The sequence below is a fragment of the Chinchilla lanigera genome, unplaced genomic scaffold (assembly GCF_000276665.1).
Source record: "Chinchilla lanigera isolate Chin_1 unplaced genomic scaffold, ChiLan1.0 scaffold00008, whole genome shotgun sequence".
Classification (NCBI taxonomy): domain Eukaryota; kingdom Metazoa; phylum Chordata; class Mammalia; order Rodentia; family Chinchillidae; genus Chinchilla; species Chinchilla lanigera.
The window spans coordinates 23,820,399-23,840,068 of record NW_004955409.1 but is presented as its reverse complement, the minus strand read 5'-3'; the positions used below and the strand labels follow the sequence as shown (position 1 = coordinate 23,840,068).

Sequence of the window (19,670 nt, the reverse complement as noted above, 5' to 3'; positions counted from 1 at the left end):
AGCACTGCACCAGCACAGCTCCACCCCTTTTATTCTTCCTGATCCATTTCCTCTCTCTCCTTAAGAGATCCCACTGAGGTAACGCCCATCCCACATTTGGTGTTTATCACTGACATGTTTTATGACATTCACTAGTAGTATCTTTGCATAAATCGTATACAGAGTTACTCTCTTTTGCAACTTGCTATTTTTGCCAGGATTTCACTTTTGAGCTTTATTCATTTGTTTATACCTAATTCATTTTACATGCTAGATAATATTCCATTCTGAATGCATACCAATTTATTCTTGCTCATGTTGATGGACATTTGGGTTATTTATAAATTTGTGTTAGTAGAAGCAGTGTTACAGTACAGATTTTTATACATGGCTTCTGTTTGTGCACGTGCATGAATTTCTGTAGGCTTCATAACAAATAATGGATTTGCTAGGTTGCTGTATAAGGACATATTCAACTTTAATAAACATTGTCAGATTGCTCTTCATGTGGTTGTAGAAAAATGTGCATGTCTGCAGTATATATGAGTTTCCTTTAGTTCACAAACTTAGTTTTGTTCTTAGACTTTTTACTTTTGCAATTTTAAAGTGTGTGAATTGGTATCTCAATTTTGAAATAGATACTAAAAATGTTTTATGAAGTAATTAAGTGGTACTAATTCAGTTGAATAGATAAATATCCCTTAAAATAACATTTATTTTTCTTTTTATTTTTGACTAATGTATGCATTTCTTCTTTATTTTCTTTGATTGATTATGGGTTATTTATTTTGCTAGATCTAGTTGAAGAAGTATATTTTGCACAGAGGGAACGTGATGAAGCTCTTATGGCTAGACTGCAGTTAGCCATCACGGAGAGAGATGAAGCAATTGCACGGGCCAAGCATATGGAAATGTCTGTAAAAATGTACGTATACAATGAATGTAAAAACGTGATATTAGGAGCATTTATAAATTGTGTGCATTTTGTGGTTATATATTTAAACATGTTACTTTTGTGGTTATATATTTTGTGGTTATATATTTAAACATGTTACTATTTGGTGTGTTAGGAAATTGCATAACCCCAAAACTTTTGTCTAAAAACCCTTGGCATGCTAGTAATTTACCTGTCAGTGGTAACAGTCACTTAAAAAAGGAAAGAGAAGGGGACAGGAAGGGAAGAAAGTGGAAGGGAGGGAAGGAGAATCACTCAATACAGTTACTTTACTTCCTCATAGCTCTGTTGTTAGTGTCCTTGCCTTCCTATGTGACTGTTTTCATCTCCTCTCCTCAGTAGCCATTTCTTGACTTCAGCTCTATGGTACTTTCTCTGCTTTCTGCTTCCCCATTCCTGTTTATAGAACACTGCTGCAGAACACTAGAATTTATTTCATGTATCTGATACCTGCTTCCAAATTCCCTTGATCCCTACTACCCTTCCTAGCGTTTGGTAATCATCCTTGTATTCCCTTCTTTTATATCAATTCTTTTCACCTCCTCAGGTAAATAAGAATTTGCAGTATTTGTTTCTTAGTGACTGGTTTATTTCCCTTTACATAGTGTCCTTCAGTGTCATCCATTTTGCTACAAATGACAGGCTTTCCCCCTCTGCGCTCCTCTCCTGCTTTCCCTTACCCTCTTCTCCTTCTTTCCTTCCTTCCCTTTTTTTCTTTGACTGTGTTATAGTTTTAATCTTGAATGTCTGCCAAAGGCATATGTGTTGCAGCTTGGTTACCAGCCAGCCCGTGGCACTATGAAGAGACACTGGAACCTGCAGAGGTGGGACCTAGGGAGGAAGTAGTTCATATAGGTCACACCCCTGAAAGGGATGTCGGGACCCCAGCCCTTTCCTCTCTCTGTCTTTTGCTTCCCAGTCGCCTTAAGGTGAGCAGGTTCCTCTACCATATACTACCTGCAAGTGCTATATGTTACTTTAACTTGAGTAGTAGTTAAAACTAGAGAAAATCTTGAACCACAGAATATTTTCTCTCAATTAGAAATATTAATTCCCTGAGGATCCTTCTAATTTTAGGGAAAGAAACTGAAAAATATTAAGGTATTAAAAGTTAGGGGCTGGGGATATAACTCAGCAGCACAGCGCTTCCCTGGCAAGTGCAAGGTTGTGAGTTTAATTCCTGGTACCAAAAAAAAAAAGCAGCAAAATTTCCTCATGCATTATTTGCATTATTTCAATTAAATGGTATCATTTGACTAACAGATAAAGACTTTAAAACTTTAAAAAATTGACAGTACTCAAATACATTTGTAAAATTAGTTTCTATAGCCAAAATGCCCTCTGTTGTTTAATCATACTTCTATATTAAAAATAATTGAATTACTGAAACCTTGATCATAAATGACATTTTTATGCCCAGGTTTTTATTATGTGGAATCCCTCAGTTTGATTTTTATTTTCAAAAAGAGTTTTCCTTTCACTTCATTCTTTTGTTTTAGCATCTTTTTGTGAATTTTCTTTTATTGGATGCATGTTCTTATGTACACTTTTTTTTTTTTTTTTTTTTGTACCGGGAATCAAACTCAGGACCTTGCTCTTACCAGGCAGGTGCTTGTGCTGCTGAGCTGTACCTCGGCCCTATGTACACTATTAAATGCAAACCACTAGTGGAAAAATTATCTTCATTTCCTCCTAAGTCTGTCTCTATGCCTCTAACAGAGTAACAGACACTAGGGTGTGTGTGTGTGTGTGTGGTGTGTGTGTGTGTGCTGGGAATTGAATCCAGAGCCTTGCACATGCTAGGCAAGCACTCCGCTGCCAAGCTACACTCCTAGCCCTTTTTCCTTTATTTAGTTTGAGATAGGGTCTTCTTAAGTTGCCAGGCTCGCTTCAAACTTAGAATCCTCCTACCTCAGCCTCTCTAGTAATTAGAATTACAGGCCTATAACACCATGCCTAGCTGTGACTGTGTGATTTGAAATGAACAGGAATTTATTAGTTATTTGGTTCTGGAACTTGGAAAGTGCAAGATAAAAAGGCCAACATTTGGCAAGGACCTTATTGATATGTACATGATTACGTGGAGGAAGGTAGGACAAGAAGAGGCAATGTTAAAGTAGAGCCCTCATGGCCTGATCATGCTTGAGGAGTCACATAGCTCAGTACTGTGACAGTAACATTTCAATATGAATTTTGGAGGGGGGGAAACATTCAAACTGTAGCACCTGGGTTTTTATTTTATTTTTTACCCTGAGCTTGTCTTTTTTGCATGATGATTGCAGTTCCATATCATTTGATCTTGTGCAAGATAACAACAAACAATTCTGTCAGAAATTTATCTTTATGCAAGTGCAGTGGTGCTTGCCTGTGATCTCAGTGCTCAGGAGATGGAGGCAGGAAGATCACTGTGAGTTTGAGGCTAGCCTGGGCTATGTAGTGAGTGCAAGGCCAGCCTGAACTATGTAGTGAGACTCTATCTTTAAAAAACAAAACAAAACAAACAAAACAAATCAAAACAACCACAAAACTTACGTTGTTCTGGTATGGTATGTATGAATTTTGTTTGATAAATATTTCATAATATTTACAACTTACTTACATCCTCTGAAGTGCAGTTTCTTGGCTAAATAGTGTTCTCTTGCTTCCTTTATATGTAATCTTTGGTTACTGCAGTGGAGATGAAAGTTAAGAAGAATCCCTTGAGACTACATGCCCCTGTTGTTGGAGATTCTGAGTTTTACTTAGGAGACTTTGTTTGATATTGTGCGTAGAAGGCTTGTGCTCTCTGATCTTATCTATCTTTACATCATGAGATATTACTTTTGGGTTTTTTTTTCACCATGGTAGTAAAAAAAAAAAAAATGGCCATTCCTGATGATACGCCTGTCCTTTATACAGATTCTTCAATAATGTAGACTTCTACTCAGGAGGATTTCATTTATTTTTCTGGTCTACCTGCTTCTTTCTGAGATTATTTCCAAACTGTGTGATATTAGTAAGAAGTTCTTAGGCTCTTGTTAGGTCATTGTCTTTTTCAAGGACCTGTTTTCATAGGAAAAAGTTAGGTGAGTCTGTCCAAAATCATCTCTCCACCTTCTACATAGTCCTAGTTTTAATAATTACTATATGGTATCCTCCTTCCCCTTTTTTTTTTACTTTATTTTTTTTTTGTTATTTTTTCCGGTACAAGGAATTGAACACACTATCTTGCACTTGCCAGGCAGGCGCTGTGCCTCTGAGCTAAATCCCCAGCCCCTCCTCCTTCCTTCTTTATTTGACTAGTTTTTATTTTCTGTTCATGAGGTTACATGATAGGATAAAGAGATTTACATTTTCAGACTTCAGTGTGCCATCTTTACTTGGACATCAACCTTTTAAATTAACTTCTTATTCTAGAATCATTTTAGATCTCCAGAAAAGAGTGAAGAGCATGGTATGAACTTCATATGGTTCCCCATATTGTTATTGTTTTTCATTGCTGTGGTACTTTTGTCATAGGATAGAATATAAACATTGTCACATAATTATTAACTGAACTTCACACTTTGTTCAGGTGTCAGTAATTTTTCCCCGTAGTTCTTTTTGTTTCTGTTTTAATTACATTCAATTGTTGTGTCTCCCTGGCCTGCTGTCACCTGTGACATTGTCTCAGACTTCCTTGATTTTGATGATCTTGATGGCTTTGAGGAGTACTACATAATCAGATACTTTGTATAATTTGGGCTTTTCTGACTACTCATGATTAAGCTGGAATTACCGATTTTAAGGATGAAGATCTCAGGAATGCCATTCTCATCACATCATTTCAAGGTTATATTCTATCAGTGTGATTTACCACCATAATACTTACCTGATCAAGGTCAATGTTCCATGTTTCTCCACTATAAAAGTATTTCTATTCCATTTCTCACACTTCACTTCCTATAAGCAAATTGCTAAGGGCAGTGTATACTCAAGAATGTGAGCTTCACCTCTCTATAATTTGGATCTTGAATATTTGAAGGCCCATGTTAAAGGCTTAAGCCTCAGGGTGGTGTCATCATGGGATGTAATGGAATCTTCAAGAGGTAGAAATTAACGGCAGATCTTGACGTCATTTGGGGGCATGACCTTGAAGAGGATAGTGGGATTCTGACCCCTTCATCTTGCTCTCAGTTGTTTCCTGGCCACAAGGTACAGTCGTACCTGGGTTGACAAATGCTTTTGTTTGCAAATAATTTAGTTTGCAAACAGAAGCATTTGACAAAATTTTTTATTTTGTTTGCAAACTCTGCATCAGGTGAAAAATACCATTGTGGCCATCTTTCCCACACAAACACAAACATAGCCATCTTTTAAAATCATAGGACAAATTAAGTTCATGAACCAAATATACCACTGTAAATGAGTTTGTTCTACTAGGTGCTTCTGCCATGATATATGGTCTTACCATGGGCCAGGCCCTAAATTATGGGGCCAACCAGTGATGGGCTGAAACAGTGTGAGCCAAACTATATCTTTTTTCTATATAAATTGATTATCATAGGTATTTGTTATAGTAATGCAAAGCTGACTAGCATAACCTATAGGAAAAAATATTTTGCATTTAAATATTTGTAATTCTTTGGAATAGGGGATCTCTTTTTTATATCCATACTGTCTCAAGGGCACTGCTTTAATACTTCACTTTATAATCTGATACTATATCAGTTTTTTGGTTTGAATTGTTTCAACTTTGGTTGAAAGCTCCTTCAGTTTATCTGCTCTATAACTTTATCATGTCTCTGTCCTTTAAATTTTTGAATACTTATTTTTTTCTGGCTATGATGGGCAAATTCTCATGTGCTCATATGCAGGGCCCCATAGTAAATTCAACCACTAATGAGTTTGGTGTGTGGGTCTGCTAGGAGGTATGACCCCTGTTGAGGGCAGGCTACTAGGGGTATAACCTGGAAGTGTATGTCTCCCTGCTTGGCTTCTTCTTTCTCTCTTGCTTCCTGGCTACCATGGCATGAGCAGCTTTCCTCTTGCCACACTTTCAATCTTCCATTTCTCCCTTGTAGCCTACTAACCATGGACTGAGAACATTTTTTGTGTCACTGGGGATGGAGCCTAGGGCTTCATTAATGGTAGGCTAACTTGTTACCACTGAACTATCCCCCCAATCCAGCTCTTTTCCTTTAAGTTGTGGGTGTCAGGTATTATGTTCCAGAAATAAGGAAAGTGACTGAGGCAGATTTTAGGTTCAGAGAGGTGGGGTCATAGATGTGATTGTACCTGATTATGTGGTTTAGAAGCCTTTGGAACTGGCTTGCAGGGAAGTTTGGAAAAGTTTGAAACTGTTGGCTAGAGAAACCCTATAATGCTGTAAATCAAACTTGATGGGACAGTATAGTGAGAGGTTCAGCTAGAATGCTGATAGAAATGCAGTTACTGAAATCCACACTTAGGAGGTTTGAGCTGCGAACAAGGACTCCACTGGCAGTTGAACTAGAGCCCGTGAGTATTGTGCTCTGGCAGAAATTCTTTCTGCATTTTATCCTGTCCTGAGACTTCGCAAGAGACAGAGATTAAGGTCTGTGGACCAATTAATCTGGTAGAGGAAATTTTAAGGGCACCCAGCTTTCAGCTACGGGTTGGGTACTGCTAGTAGCTTTCAGCCAGATGTACTTTGAGAATCAGGAGCAAAATACAAAAGATATAGAAACTTTCTGGTTTTGCCAAAAAAGAATCACTTGTAAAGTTGGGGCCATGGAGAGCATGATTTCTAAAAAGATTGACATTACAAAGAAGCCAAGTAGTTTTCATCAGGACAATAGGAAAGCTAGCTTGAAGGCATCTCAGAAATCTGTAAGTTCTCACCATTTACTGTCTTAAAGATATAAAAGTGAAAGACTGCTTTGATAAGAGAGTCTGAGGGAACTCAGCTCTTTCAAGGCCCCTACAGCCATGATGCTAAGGAACTTAGATACTGTTTGGACTGGCATCCTCCATATGGTGCTGGTTTTATAGATTTGCAGAATCAGAGTTACGGGGTCAGGGAGCCTTCTGCCAGATTTCAGAAGGCCTAGGAGGCTAGATAGCATACCTCTGAGAAGTCAGTGTAGGAAGCTATGAAAGTAAAGCCAAAAGTACAATAAAGGCCACAGGAATTTGGAGGGATGCCAGGAACATGGAATGTCTATGGAGAAAAACTACAGGCAGGGAAAATCTCTTCAAGAAAGACCATGAGGGCTGCAACTGGCAATGTTTGAGGGATTTGGCCACACAAGCCCTTTTTAAGCTCACATCTTGCCCGGTTTGCTTGTCACAGAACTATAAGATATAATCCTTGCCCAACTGGCTTTTGGTCTTGCTTTGGTTCCACTCTTTTCTGTTCTCTTCTTTCTCCCTTTTGAATGAGAATGTTTACCCTGTGTCATTGAACGTTGGAAGTTTCAATTTTTAAAAAAAAAAATTGTACAGGGAATTACATCTAAAGGTTTGCCTTGAGTCTCAGAGGAGACATTGGACTTGACTTTTCAGCAGTGCTGGAACTGTTAAAACTTTGGCGCCTCTTAGAGATGAACTAAATGCATTTTTCATAAAGAGATGCATGCACTTCTTTTCCTCGGGGCAGAATGCTCTCGTGCACTCAGAGATAGGGCTTTTGGAGGTAGTTGTGTCACTGGGACACTACATTTACCAGTGGTGCCCCAATGCACGAAAGAGTTAAGCAGATGGGTATGCTGTTGGCTGCTGGGACCTGTTTAGTCAGGTCACTAGGGACATGACCCATAAGGATATACCTTTCTCTCCGGTTTCTCCTGCCCTGCTTCCTCACCAGCTTGAAGTGAGGAGCTTCACTCTGCCAGATCCTTCCACAGTGCTGTTCCTCACTTGCAGCCTGCTTGCCATGGACTGAAAACATGAGCCAAAGTAGTCCTGTTCTCCTTTAAATTGTGGGTGTTGGTTATTTTGTCCCAATAATAAGAGAGTAACTAAGACACCAGCACTTAGAAGATGCTCAAGGGTCATCTTGTATAGAAATCTTTAGGAATAGTCCTCACCTCCAGAACAGCCATTCTTTCAAGAATTCTAGTTCTTCATATTAGAAAATGGTATTAGAAACAAAGATCTGGGGGCCCGTTGTGCCTTTTGATGCTGGAGTGTGATTTCTTCAAGTTTCTCACAGAAGACCAAGAAGGAAGTGTGTGTACACTAATTACTCTGTGTTTGTACATATATATCTATACCTATATTCAGCTAAATATCAGTTCTTTTTTTTTTAACTGGGAATTGGAATCAGACCTTGTGCTTGCCAGGCAGGTACTGTGCTACTGAGCTATATACCTGGCCCCGTGAGTTCATTTTGATGTTCCCAAATCTAATTCAAAACAACTGTTCATTCTAGTTTCCGCCTTTCCTCATCTCTCTCAGCTGTCAGAAATCTCGTTCCCAGCAAACACCATTGATTTACTTACTTGTTCTAGTAAAGTATAAATTATGTATTTTCCAGAATCATTAACACATTTTTCCATGAGAAACAACTTTATCAGTGAGATTTTACTCTATGTTTAGTTCATTTAGCCTGTGGTTCCCAGTCTTTCTTAGTTTGCTTCTTTACCCCAGCTGTAGCTCTTGAAGTGACTTTATGTTTTTGTAATATAGTTTTATCATAGTCTTCATTCTGTCATATCATCCTTTGACTTCCTGATTGTAAATAAAGTATCATGATAACTGATTCCTATGTTAATCTATTTTAACTTTATGAGAAGCCATTATCTTTCAGAGTAGCTGCACCATCTTGGATTCCTACCAGCCCTGAATGAGAGTTCCGTGCTCTGCATTCTTGCCATTGCTTTTGTTTTGTGTTTTATATTGGATGTTGGCCATTCTAATAGGTTTGTAGAGTTGTCTCAATATTTTTCATGTTCTTGATGACATAATTTTTAACAGATTTTTGTTTGTTTTTCATCTATATATTGTCTTTTGTGAAGTGTCTATTCAGATGGTTGGTCAGGTTTTATATTGTATATTTGTCTTTTTATTTAGAAGAGTTATTTCTATTTTTGATAGAAGTACTTTAGCAGATCAGTGATTTGCATATATTTTCCTCCAGTCCATATCTGACCCTTTTTTTCCCAAGTCTTTCAACAATATAATTAGCAGAACATAACTTTTAACTTTTGTGAAATTTGGCTTAGTGTTAAATTTTTTTTCTTTTATAGTTGTGCTTTTTGTATTGATTCTAAAACTCTTTGTCAAATGGAAGATCACAGATTTTCTCCCATGTTTTCTTCTAGAGCTTATAAACTTTGTGCTTACATGAATGCCTATGATCCATTTGGAGTTAATTTTGTGAAAGTTAATTTTTTCTTTTGTATATGAACATTCCTTTATTCTACTCTAGTTTGTGGAAAAGACTATCATTTATCCATTAAATTTTCTTTGGACCTTTGTCAAAAATCAGTTGGTTATATTTGTGTGATCATATTGTGGACATTGTATTCTGTTCCTTTGATATATATCTTTATCCCCTTGGCAGTATCACACAGTCTTGATTACTTGATTTTATATTAAGTCTTGAAGTCAGATGTCAGTCCTCCAAACTTGTTCTTTAGTTTCATAATTTCCTTGGCTATTCTAGTATTTTTGCTTGTAGGTGTACATTTTAGAGTCAATTTGTTTATGCTACAGAAGTTTTTCCTACAATCAAATGTTTTTACATATACTTTTAAAAGTAGATATGCTTTCTAAAATTTCAGTTATGGACCTATTAAAATTTTAAGCACATGAAAGTGATTGATGTTTGAAGATAGGGAGTTATTTTTCTGATTTGATCATTGCACTTTGTATACTTACATAAAATCATTATAGGGCATCTCAGTGTACAAATACATATTAAATCTCAACATTTTTTGAACTTTAGAACTCTTTGCATATACTATTATGTTCAGTTTATCTGCTGCTAAATAATGCTATAATGTAGTTGTGACCTCTGATTTTGTTACCTAGTCAGTCACCCATTCTATTCATAAGATTTCCTTTTACAAAATTTTTGTTTTTGAAAAAGCAGATTCATCCTCTGAAGGTAATAAATCAGTTTTTCAGGCAGCATCACAGCTCTTTGGGTTTTGTTTTGTTTTGAGTCAGGTTCTAGCTATGTAGTTTTGGCTGGCCTTGAACTCACTTATATAGACCAGGTCTCAAACACAGACCTGGTCTCAAACACATGGTAGTCCTCCTGCCTCAGCTTCCTTTGTGCTGGGATTGCAGATGTGCACCTCATGCCTGGTAGCATCACAACTCTTGAAGTATATGTTATTCATACTTAAAGATGAAAACCATTAGGGCACTCAATTACTTGGCCAAAGGCTCAAAGTCAGTAGTCACACTGTTAGAATTATCTACCTCAAATTTACTGAGGCAGCTCAAACTTAGCACACATAAAATGAAATTTCTTAATTCATTCTTAAAACTGGATCCTCTGCCTTAATTCCTGTCCTGATCAGTGACTAAACCAACTACCTACATATCCAAAGCAAAATTTCTTCCTCAGAAAACCTATTAACCTGATCTCTTAGTTTGTTTATTCTGTCTCTCAACTGATACATCTGAATAAATGCTTTTCTTCTTCCTGATTTTTTATACTCCATTGCATATCTTTTTAAATTTGTACATTTATTTGTTAAATTTATTTTTATGACAGTACTTTGAAACTAGTGTTTCTTGGGGCCGGGGATTTAGCTCAGCGGCAAAGTGCCTGCCTGGCAAGTGCAAGGTTGTGAGTTCGGTTCCTGGTACCAGAGAAAAACCAAAACCAAAAAAAAAAAAAAAAAGAAACTAGTGTTTCTTGAAGCAGAGCCATTTTCATTTTATTCTTTGTAGCATATTTGTTAAGGTAGGAGTGGGAATGAGAGAAAAGAAAAACACTCAATCCTCAGCTTTTTCTTTAAATTATCTGATTCCATAAGTATTTATTGAATATAAATTAGTGTCAGGCAAAGTGCTGGTTGCTGACAAGTTACAGCATTATGATCCCAGTTTAGTTCAGAACATGAGCTAAATAATTGTACAAATACTTGAAACAGTATTAATTGGTACAAACATTATTGGTTCCTAGAAACAGTTTATAATAGGAGCTTCTTCTATATCATAGTGCAGGTGGGTGGGAATTAAAGAAAGGCCATTCATACCAACAAAAAACAACAAAAAGAACAGATATCAGCATAATGTTATATGGTACTGTGGAAGTTTCTTTCTCTTTAGTTGAGTCTATAGCTTCTGAACCTTCTGGAGATCACTTTAGGATAAACTTTAGAATAAATTCATAACCAAGTTTTACTTTACTCAAAGACATACTTGGAGGGATTGAATGTAGAATGTTTTTTTGTTTTGTTTTGGTTTTTGTTTTTTGTTTTTTTCCAGTACTGGGTATTGAACTCATGACCTTGCACTTGCCAGGCAGGCACTGTACCACTGAGCTAAATCCCCAGCCTCTTGAATGTAGAATGTAATTATATAAATTATTTCACACCACCTTCAATTCCCTATTTCTTGTATCCTATGATCCTTTGACCTTCAAATTCCTTGTCTTTTTTTCCCCCGTCCCCTTTGCCACTTCTGACCTACTTTGTGTCTCTCTACAACAGTATATGTCTCATCTTATTCTGGTGTTTTTCTGCTTTTCCTTTACCTCTTGAATTTTCAATGCTTTCTTTTGGCTTCTATCTAAAACTAGGTAAAATGATAAGAAGGGTTCAAGTTAAAATGAGTCATCACACACAAAAATGTACACATACTTGTTGTGTATGTACATTTGCACTCCTGAGATGTTAACATCTTCAATCTCTTTTATTCTTAGGGTTTTTTTAAAAATTAATTTTGTCACTGTGCAAAAATGAGAATAAAAGCAAACAAGTTAGAATTTGAATCACTGGTCACTATTTCTTTGTCATTTGAGATCAGGGTTTTGCTTCTTACTATTGAACAAGGTGACTCACTATAGTTTCAGAAAGGAAAAGGTGATAATTGACTGATTTAGGAATGAATTGAGAAATGTGACATTTCATGATGAGTCTTTTCGCTTAGATTGCAAGATTGTCAGTCAGAATTTGCATGGTATAGGAAATCAATCAAAACTTGAGCTTGTAGACATTTACTTCAGCAGAATTCTTACTAATTATCATGACTGTCAAATTAAACTGTAGTAGGTATAATTTAGAGTTTACATAGCTTTACATTCTTTTATTTTGTTTTCTTTTGAAGAAATTACTAGTACCTGTTTATAGTACAAAATGATTACAGTTTGGTGAGTTGACACATATATGTGAAGTGTTGCAATTCTTTTTTTCCGTGTGAAGTATATATAATTTCTAGTTTGTGAGCTATATTTCATACAACACCAACCATTACCTTAATTCTTTACTATGTTGTACATGCTGCAAGTAGACCTCAATACTTTGATATTTGTATACAGAAAATTGAAGGTCTGGTATAGCTATTTCAAGTTGATTCTTAAGGATTGGTTGTCTGATTTTTGTGTTAAGTGATAAGATCAGTGGTATACTTATGGTAGGCTAGAAATTAATTTTCTGAAAATTATTTTTGTTGATTTTTGTCTTTAGCTAGAAATTGAAAGATTCTACTCATAAAATTATTGTCGACTATATTGAATTGCCATTTCCAGAGTATTAACATTAAAGAGCTGGTCTCATTTTCTAATACTTTGTATTAAGGACAGGCAAACTAAGAATCTTTGATGCAATGCTAGGCTTCTGCCTGTTTTTTGTAAATAAAGCTTTATTAGAACAAACTACATTAATTTGCATGTTATCTATGGCTGCTTTTGCACTACAAAGGCAGCGTATCATAGTTATGACAGAATCTAAGCAAAGCCTAAAAGAGTTACTATCTGTCCTTTTACAGAAAAAAATTTATTGATCCCCGCTTAAATAATCTAGTAGGGATAAAATTATAATGTGATCGTTTTGGTATCTGTGGTAAATACTTCCTAAGACTTAAAGAAATACAAATAGAGGAATATAAATATCAGCTTTTTCTCTTTATACATTCATTTATATTGAAAGTCACATGAATCTTCACAGATTCTCAAATCTCAACCTTTTAAAATGTTGATTAATGTATTTTTATTGATGGCCATTTATAACTATACTTACAAGTATATAAAGAATAATAATAAAGCATGATTGATATACAAATGTGGATTATTTGACAGTGCTCAGATTCACCAAAAACAGTTATACATTCATTTATCAGCAAATGACAAATAATTATATGTTATGTGCTTTTATGGACAATCACACAAATTATTTGAAGTTTGAATGCTGAATTGATGTGACTCGAATATAGTATAGCTCTTAATAAGAAAATCTGATTTTGATTTAAAAGTTCTTGAATAATTGTTAGCAGGGAGTTTTAATATTAAAGCAAATATGATGGTTTCAACCCATTCCTGTTAAGAACTGTTTAAAATATTCAACTGTTCATCTACCTCTCTTTAAATTAATTATTCTTAATTTTGCAGTGCCTAAAGAAAAATTTAAAATATTACAAAGAAATTCTTCTTATTGTGCTAGAGACATACAAACTAGGTAGCCTAACTACACTTGTTTTTATCCTTGTTATATGTAATTCTTTGGAACTGAAATTGGAGATTTATTTTCCTAGTCACTAAAGTTTTTAATGATACCCAAGAATCTATGAATCTAAATATTTAGCTATGTTTCTGCATACATTTTAAATTGTCAAGTATAATTAATTCTGAAAGTTTTAAATAGCTGAGCTGGATTGTATTGGTAAACTGTCATAATCAGCTCATAATCTGGTTTCATCTAAAAAAAGCGTAACATTAAAATAAATATTTCCCACTACAGATGACTTCCTTAAAATCATTTAAGCCAACTAATCACTGATGATTACGTGCCACTGCTACTTTCACTGTGATCATAAATGTTAGAATTTTGTTACATTTCTCAGTTGAGTAAAAAAAGTAATGACAATGTTCACAGTTCTTGAAGAACAAACTTACAAAGCATCTTGGAAAATTTGATTTACTTGAAGAAGAAATATAGAAGAAAAGATTACTTTTCTCAAGATATGCATTCAAGCAGATACTAGTAGTTTGAGATACATTGCTGCGTATATCAATATACTGTACCTGTGGATTAGTTTTTTGATACGTTTAGTTTTCTTTTAAGATGCAGGATTTTATAATTATTTCTTTGCCTGTAAGTGTAACAATTTAGTCTGTTTTTGGAAACTTTAACAATTATGTAGCATATTTATCAAGTGTCTTTATTATTTTTTCCTAGTACAGACATCTTACATTTTCATCTCTATAGGCACACCATGTATGTAGTGACACTAAATGAGAACATGTACAAACTTTCAGGGCATCACATTTCTTTTTTTTGTTTTTGTAGCACTTAGTTCTATCATTTATAATGGCATTTGTTTATAAAAGCTGTGGAGACTATTAGTAATTTAATGTTGGCTTGAGTTTTCTTTTAAAAGTGAGAGTAAGAGTACTAGTTATGAGTTCACAAATAATATTTCTGCATATGTTTACTATAAACTCAGAAGGTACACTCCATCAATCCTGTAAACTAAATATGAATGTAATTCAGTTAAGTGTATTGGTTAACATTTTTGAAAAATTGTCATTCTTTTAAAGTTCTGTACTGTAAATAGTTGTTGAAAATCCATTGAGACATGGTATATCTAGCCCAACTAGTTAGGGGTTGGGGGAGTCAATTTATGTACCTATCCAATTTAGAATTAAAAATCAAAGGGCATTATGGAAAAGTTATATGGTCAGCATAATCAGTTCCTCAGGTGACATAGTTTCCAAAGTTTTCATCATTTTGGCCCCTTTCGTACTGTTTTCATTAATGATTACTTTTTAAAATTTAAAAAAATTATATGTTAAAGTTTTGTTAGTATATGTTTGTAGTACATAGCAATTACATTCATTGTGGGGAAGGTAGTACATTCACATAACACATCTGAATTTTTTTTTTATATCCCTTTCCTCTTCCCACCCTCCTTCCTGCTGTGTCTTGGTTCCCATCCCATTTGCAAAACAAGCAAAACCTATGTAAGCTCTCCAAAATTCTGAAAACCACAGTTTGTACAGCAGTGAATAACAGTTGCTTTAGCATTTGATATTATCCAAGTCTTCTCTCAATCAATTTTTGCATTTCTAGGGTTATATCTTTATTATACCAAGCATATGAATTTAGAATTCACACTTTAATTTGTGTGATTCTGTCTCAAAATACATAACATGTAATGGTTTGTCATTTTCTGAAAATTGAATTTGAGCTCGTTTTTGGTGAATCTAAGATGCTAAGTCTGATACATGGATCACGAGTGAGCAAGTAAACCACTTAGTATTTGGATATTAGTCTACAGAATACTTGCTCAAAACAGTAACTTGGATACCTTAACTATTTTTAGTATATTTTCAAAATAATTGAGATTGATCTAGAATACATATCATTTCACAAATACCTATTACAGATTTTCTATTAATTTATTCAGTTTAGCGGTTGCCTAAATGATAGGCATTTTCTAAGATGCTGTTCACAACTTTTTTAGTGCATTTCCTCAGTTCATCAGTAAGTACTACGCCTTTTATAAGACAAAATGCATTTATAAGGGAAACTGATTTACTTCCTTTGTATTTTAGTTGAATAATACCATATTTGAAAACAAGAAAACAGTCATATGAAAGGATGGTCCAATTTTGGTCAGCCTTTCTATATAGTATATTTGTTCTAACAAACAGCAGCAAGAGATTTTCAGGTCAAATTTAGTGTAATTATTTGTCATTGCTTTTGAGGGAACCTAGTTAAACTTTGTAATAAAAACACTTGCCTTGTTTTACTTGTGATGCTGTCCAAAAAGAGAGGAAACACAGTTTGTGATAAGAATTGGAAGTCCAGGAATAAATATGATGAGTATGAGTGCTTCTATCACTGGGGAACTTTCTTCATCTAAGCACATATGAACAATTGATCCTTGTAGTCATATATAGCAGTAAACATTAATAACTTAACAGTCTGAAGTCAGTGCAGAAGATATAGAGCATTATTGAAAGATGGAGTCGAGCAGGTGGCACTTTAATATGTTCAGTGTCATGGTTGACTCTAAAGACTAGTCGAATGAAATTACTTGAGGTTCTAAAGATTTAAAAAGCGAACTCATTTTGCTGCACTAAGGAAATGCTACTGATCAGGCTTTCTGTGTCCCTTTTTTCTAGGCTAGAAAATATTAACCCTGAAGAAAATGACATGGTAAGCCATTCTCTGAGGAGATTTCTTGATGTCAGTCTTATATCTTAGAGGCTTAAGTTCAATTGAGTGGGTTTCAAGAACTAAGATGTGGGAAAAAGAAGAATTGACACACTAATAATGTACATCTTTGCTGCAATATGAAAATTCAATAACTTCACTCAGTCAATTTACAATTCACATGTGCCTATTAATTAAAACCCTATATTAAATAAAATATATTAAAACTTCATGTCTGACTAACATATAATGGTGTTGGTAGACATTACAGGAATTACTGAACAGAATAAACAATGCAGACACTGGGATAGCTATTCAGAAGAATGGAGCTATAATTGTAGATAGAATCTACAAGACCAAGGAGTGTAAAAAGAGAATAACTGCAGAAGAAATGAATGCTGTGATAGAGGAACGGGATGCTGCTTTGTCTCAGGTATCTGCATGTGTCTTTAAAAGCATGCACTTACTGTTTTTTCTTCTTTATTTAACCATTAAAAGGTGATTTTTGCCCATAGAGTCTTATTTATATTAGTTTTTAGCATGTAATTAAAACCACAATAATTAGATATGCTAAAATAGTTATAAAGCTGTTCAAAATATGCACCTTGATTTCTTTATAGAATTTAATGCATTATCATTTCTTAGTAAAATATGTGCTTTGTGACATGTTAATTTATTATAAAATGTAATTATATTCTTTAAAATTATCACTTTTATGTGGGTTTTCTTACTCAAGTTGTAGTTTTTTGAGGATTGAGAATGTCTTTTTTTACTATTTTACTCCAAATGTCTAATTTAGTGCCTCTTACTAAATATTATTTAATTGATCAAATGACTAATGTACTCTTAGTTCTGAGCATTACTTCCATCTTCCTGCTCTAACTTTTATTTCTTCCCTGAGGCTTCTCTCAAGTAGTACCTGTATTACTCTGTCCCTTACCAGTTCTACCACTGAGCCTGGAAGATAATTCTTCATTACTGTTTTTTAGATCGTTGTTCCTTTTCCTTCCTAAACAGCTCCAGTTGAGAAAGTTACCCATCAGACTCTACTACTCAGTATACCCTGTTCTAGTCAGGTACATACTCCTGTGTCGCTTTTCTTGTTTTGTAAAGATTTGGGGTCTATTTCTGTCTCTTTCTTCAACCTACTCCTGTCATAGTTCTTGGTGGTTTAAATAACTGTGTAGATATTTTAATATACTGAGCTCTCATTTCCTGGAGTTTCTCTTTTTCAGTCATTGAATGCCGTACACTCTGGTACTTCTGCCATCTGGCTTATGGTTGTATCCTATCTTGTTCATTAGGAGTTTCATTGTCAGGCATCTGTATTTTTGATTTCCACCCACTTTCTTTTGGCTTATTTACCCTAGTACTCCAACTCCACTGGCACCTCTTTTTATAGATCTTATTAATTCTTTTTGATCCCTTATTCCTCTCATGAATTTCTCCTTCCAACCTTGCCTTGAGCCTTGGGGCTTCCACATTGAGCTACATTCCCAGCCCTTGTTTTTAAATTTTGAGATAGGGTCTTATAGGTGGCCAAGAAGGAGCCCTTCCTGGTCCTCACTGTGGCACGTGAAGTTTATATTTATAATCTTATGGAAATGTTATTGGACTTCTAGTGAGTTAATTCCAATCTACCACTTTCAGTGTAACTCATGGTGTAAAGACAATTATATATCCAAAATGATGGAGAATCAAGGGGGTCCTGAGTCCAGCCACAATGATAGCTGGCTGGCTCAAAAGTCTTTACCCTGGACTGAATCCATATTTTATTCATTTGTGAAGAAAGGAGTGGTTTGAGGATGAGTGACTGTGAGAATAGCGGGAAGTACAGGAGTACCACGATCTGGGTTAGGTAGGAGGCCTGAAATCTCCTCTGCAATATGCAGAGAGAAGGATATGCAGAAAGAGTAATCTGCATAGCACAATTGCGATAGTATCTAATGTTTTGAGGTATGGTGCTTCAGCTCTGATGTGTAATATTTCAAGCCCCAGGAAGTCATAGCCTCTATCTCAAGGCTTGATGCCAGCCTACAGCATGGAGCATTGGCTCTTCATCTCGTCTTGTCCCAGCTCACTCATGGGGAGTCTGGGAAAACACAGCTGCAGTCTTCAAAGACTACCATAAGCACCTCGGCTAGACCGGTATGCATTGCTTAGAGCCAATTGAAGGGATAAGGAAAAGTCCTAGTCAGCTCTGTACATATCAGTATATGGAAATAGGGTCAGGCTCAGCCAAAATGGAGACAATTGCTCCTCCTTCAAGGAGAATCACCCAGGTGGTCCTCCACAGTGGCCCAATCAAAGCTTGAACTTGTGATACTCCTTCCTCAGCCTCCCAGCCATTACAGGTGTAAACTACTATGTCCCATTCTTCTTTTCTCCTTCCATAACTTAGAGACCAGGACCCATTGTAATTATCCACAACTTTCTTAAACTCAGTTCTCTTGATCCTCTCTCCCTTTTTCCACTTCATCTAGTAAAATCAAAGCCTGGTTAAATTCATCTTTCTATCCAATCTATACATTCACAGCTTTACATAAAAGGAGAAAGTCACAGAATTTGCTATCTAAACTGTCCCCTTAGTATTGCCTGGCATCCTTCTTGGCTCTCACTAGTCCATTCACTCGCCCCTCTAGCGGACTGTCTAAAGTCTTTCCTTTCTCCTTAGATGCACTTCTTTTCTCCATACAGAAGGTGAACTTGCACATGGCAGCAACAGCTCATCATCTGCCAAGCTACCTGCATTAATACCCACATCCCTGCCTCCTCTGCTTTGCTTCTTTTTTTACTGTGACTCTCTAATTAAAGCATCCTTCCTACTTCTGTGCTAATTCACATCTTTTCTTCTTCACTCAAGGTCATCACTTAATCAGTTGTTCTTCTCCCCTACTTCATCAGATGTTTCTTTGAGTTCATTTTTATCTCTGTTTAAAATGCTGTACTGTCTTCCATGGAGCTGGGGAGTTTGGGGAAGTCTGAATCTGCCTGTGATCTCCCAAACTGAGAGCTGAGTATTCTCAACGGCTGTAATTCTGGCACATCCTGAATTCTAATATTTACCTCCTCAGCATTGTAAGACTGTGGAAAACACTATTACTCCAGTTTTGTTACTTCAATTCTATATAACTACCAAAACTCAAGTAGTCTCTCTGTCCTCTAGCCAGAGCTTTCTCCCTAGTCAATCTGATCTCATAGCACTTTTCCCATACTTAGAATCTTTAAAACTCTTAGGGGGAAAAAAATGATTGTAGACCTCAGTCACGTCTTTCCAGTTACCCCTCTGCAGGGTCTTAGCCACTCAAGTTAGTGTTATGGTAACAGGCCTCTCACGCTCTTATATAGGTGACTTTTTGTGTTTAATCTTGCTGGTTTTTTTTTTGTTTTTTTTTTTTTCTTTTCCTGTTCACGGCTGGAGCATTGGTGTGCCATAAATGATTCTGTCCTATCTAGAT

The 19,670-nt window shown here is 35.7% G+C and overlaps 1 protein-coding gene across 2 annotated transcripts in view; it reads left to right on the top strand.

Annotated features, from left to right (window-relative positions):
- Mipol1 (mirror-image polydactyly 1) overlaps positions 1 to 19,670 on the top strand; it is a 328,974-nt gene that overhangs the window by 93,977 nt on the left and 215,327 nt on the right. For both annotated transcript variants that reach the window (XM_005376900.2, XM_013510359.1), the window contains exons 7-9: positions 775 to 904; positions 16,182 to 16,215; positions 16,475 to 16,645. In XM_005376900.2, the coding sequence (XP_005376957.1) occupies positions 775 to 904; positions 16,182 to 16,215; positions 16,475 to 16,645 (335 nt within the window). The remainder of the gene's footprint in view (positions 1 to 774; positions 905 to 16,181; positions 16,216 to 16,474; positions 16,646 to 19,670) is intronic.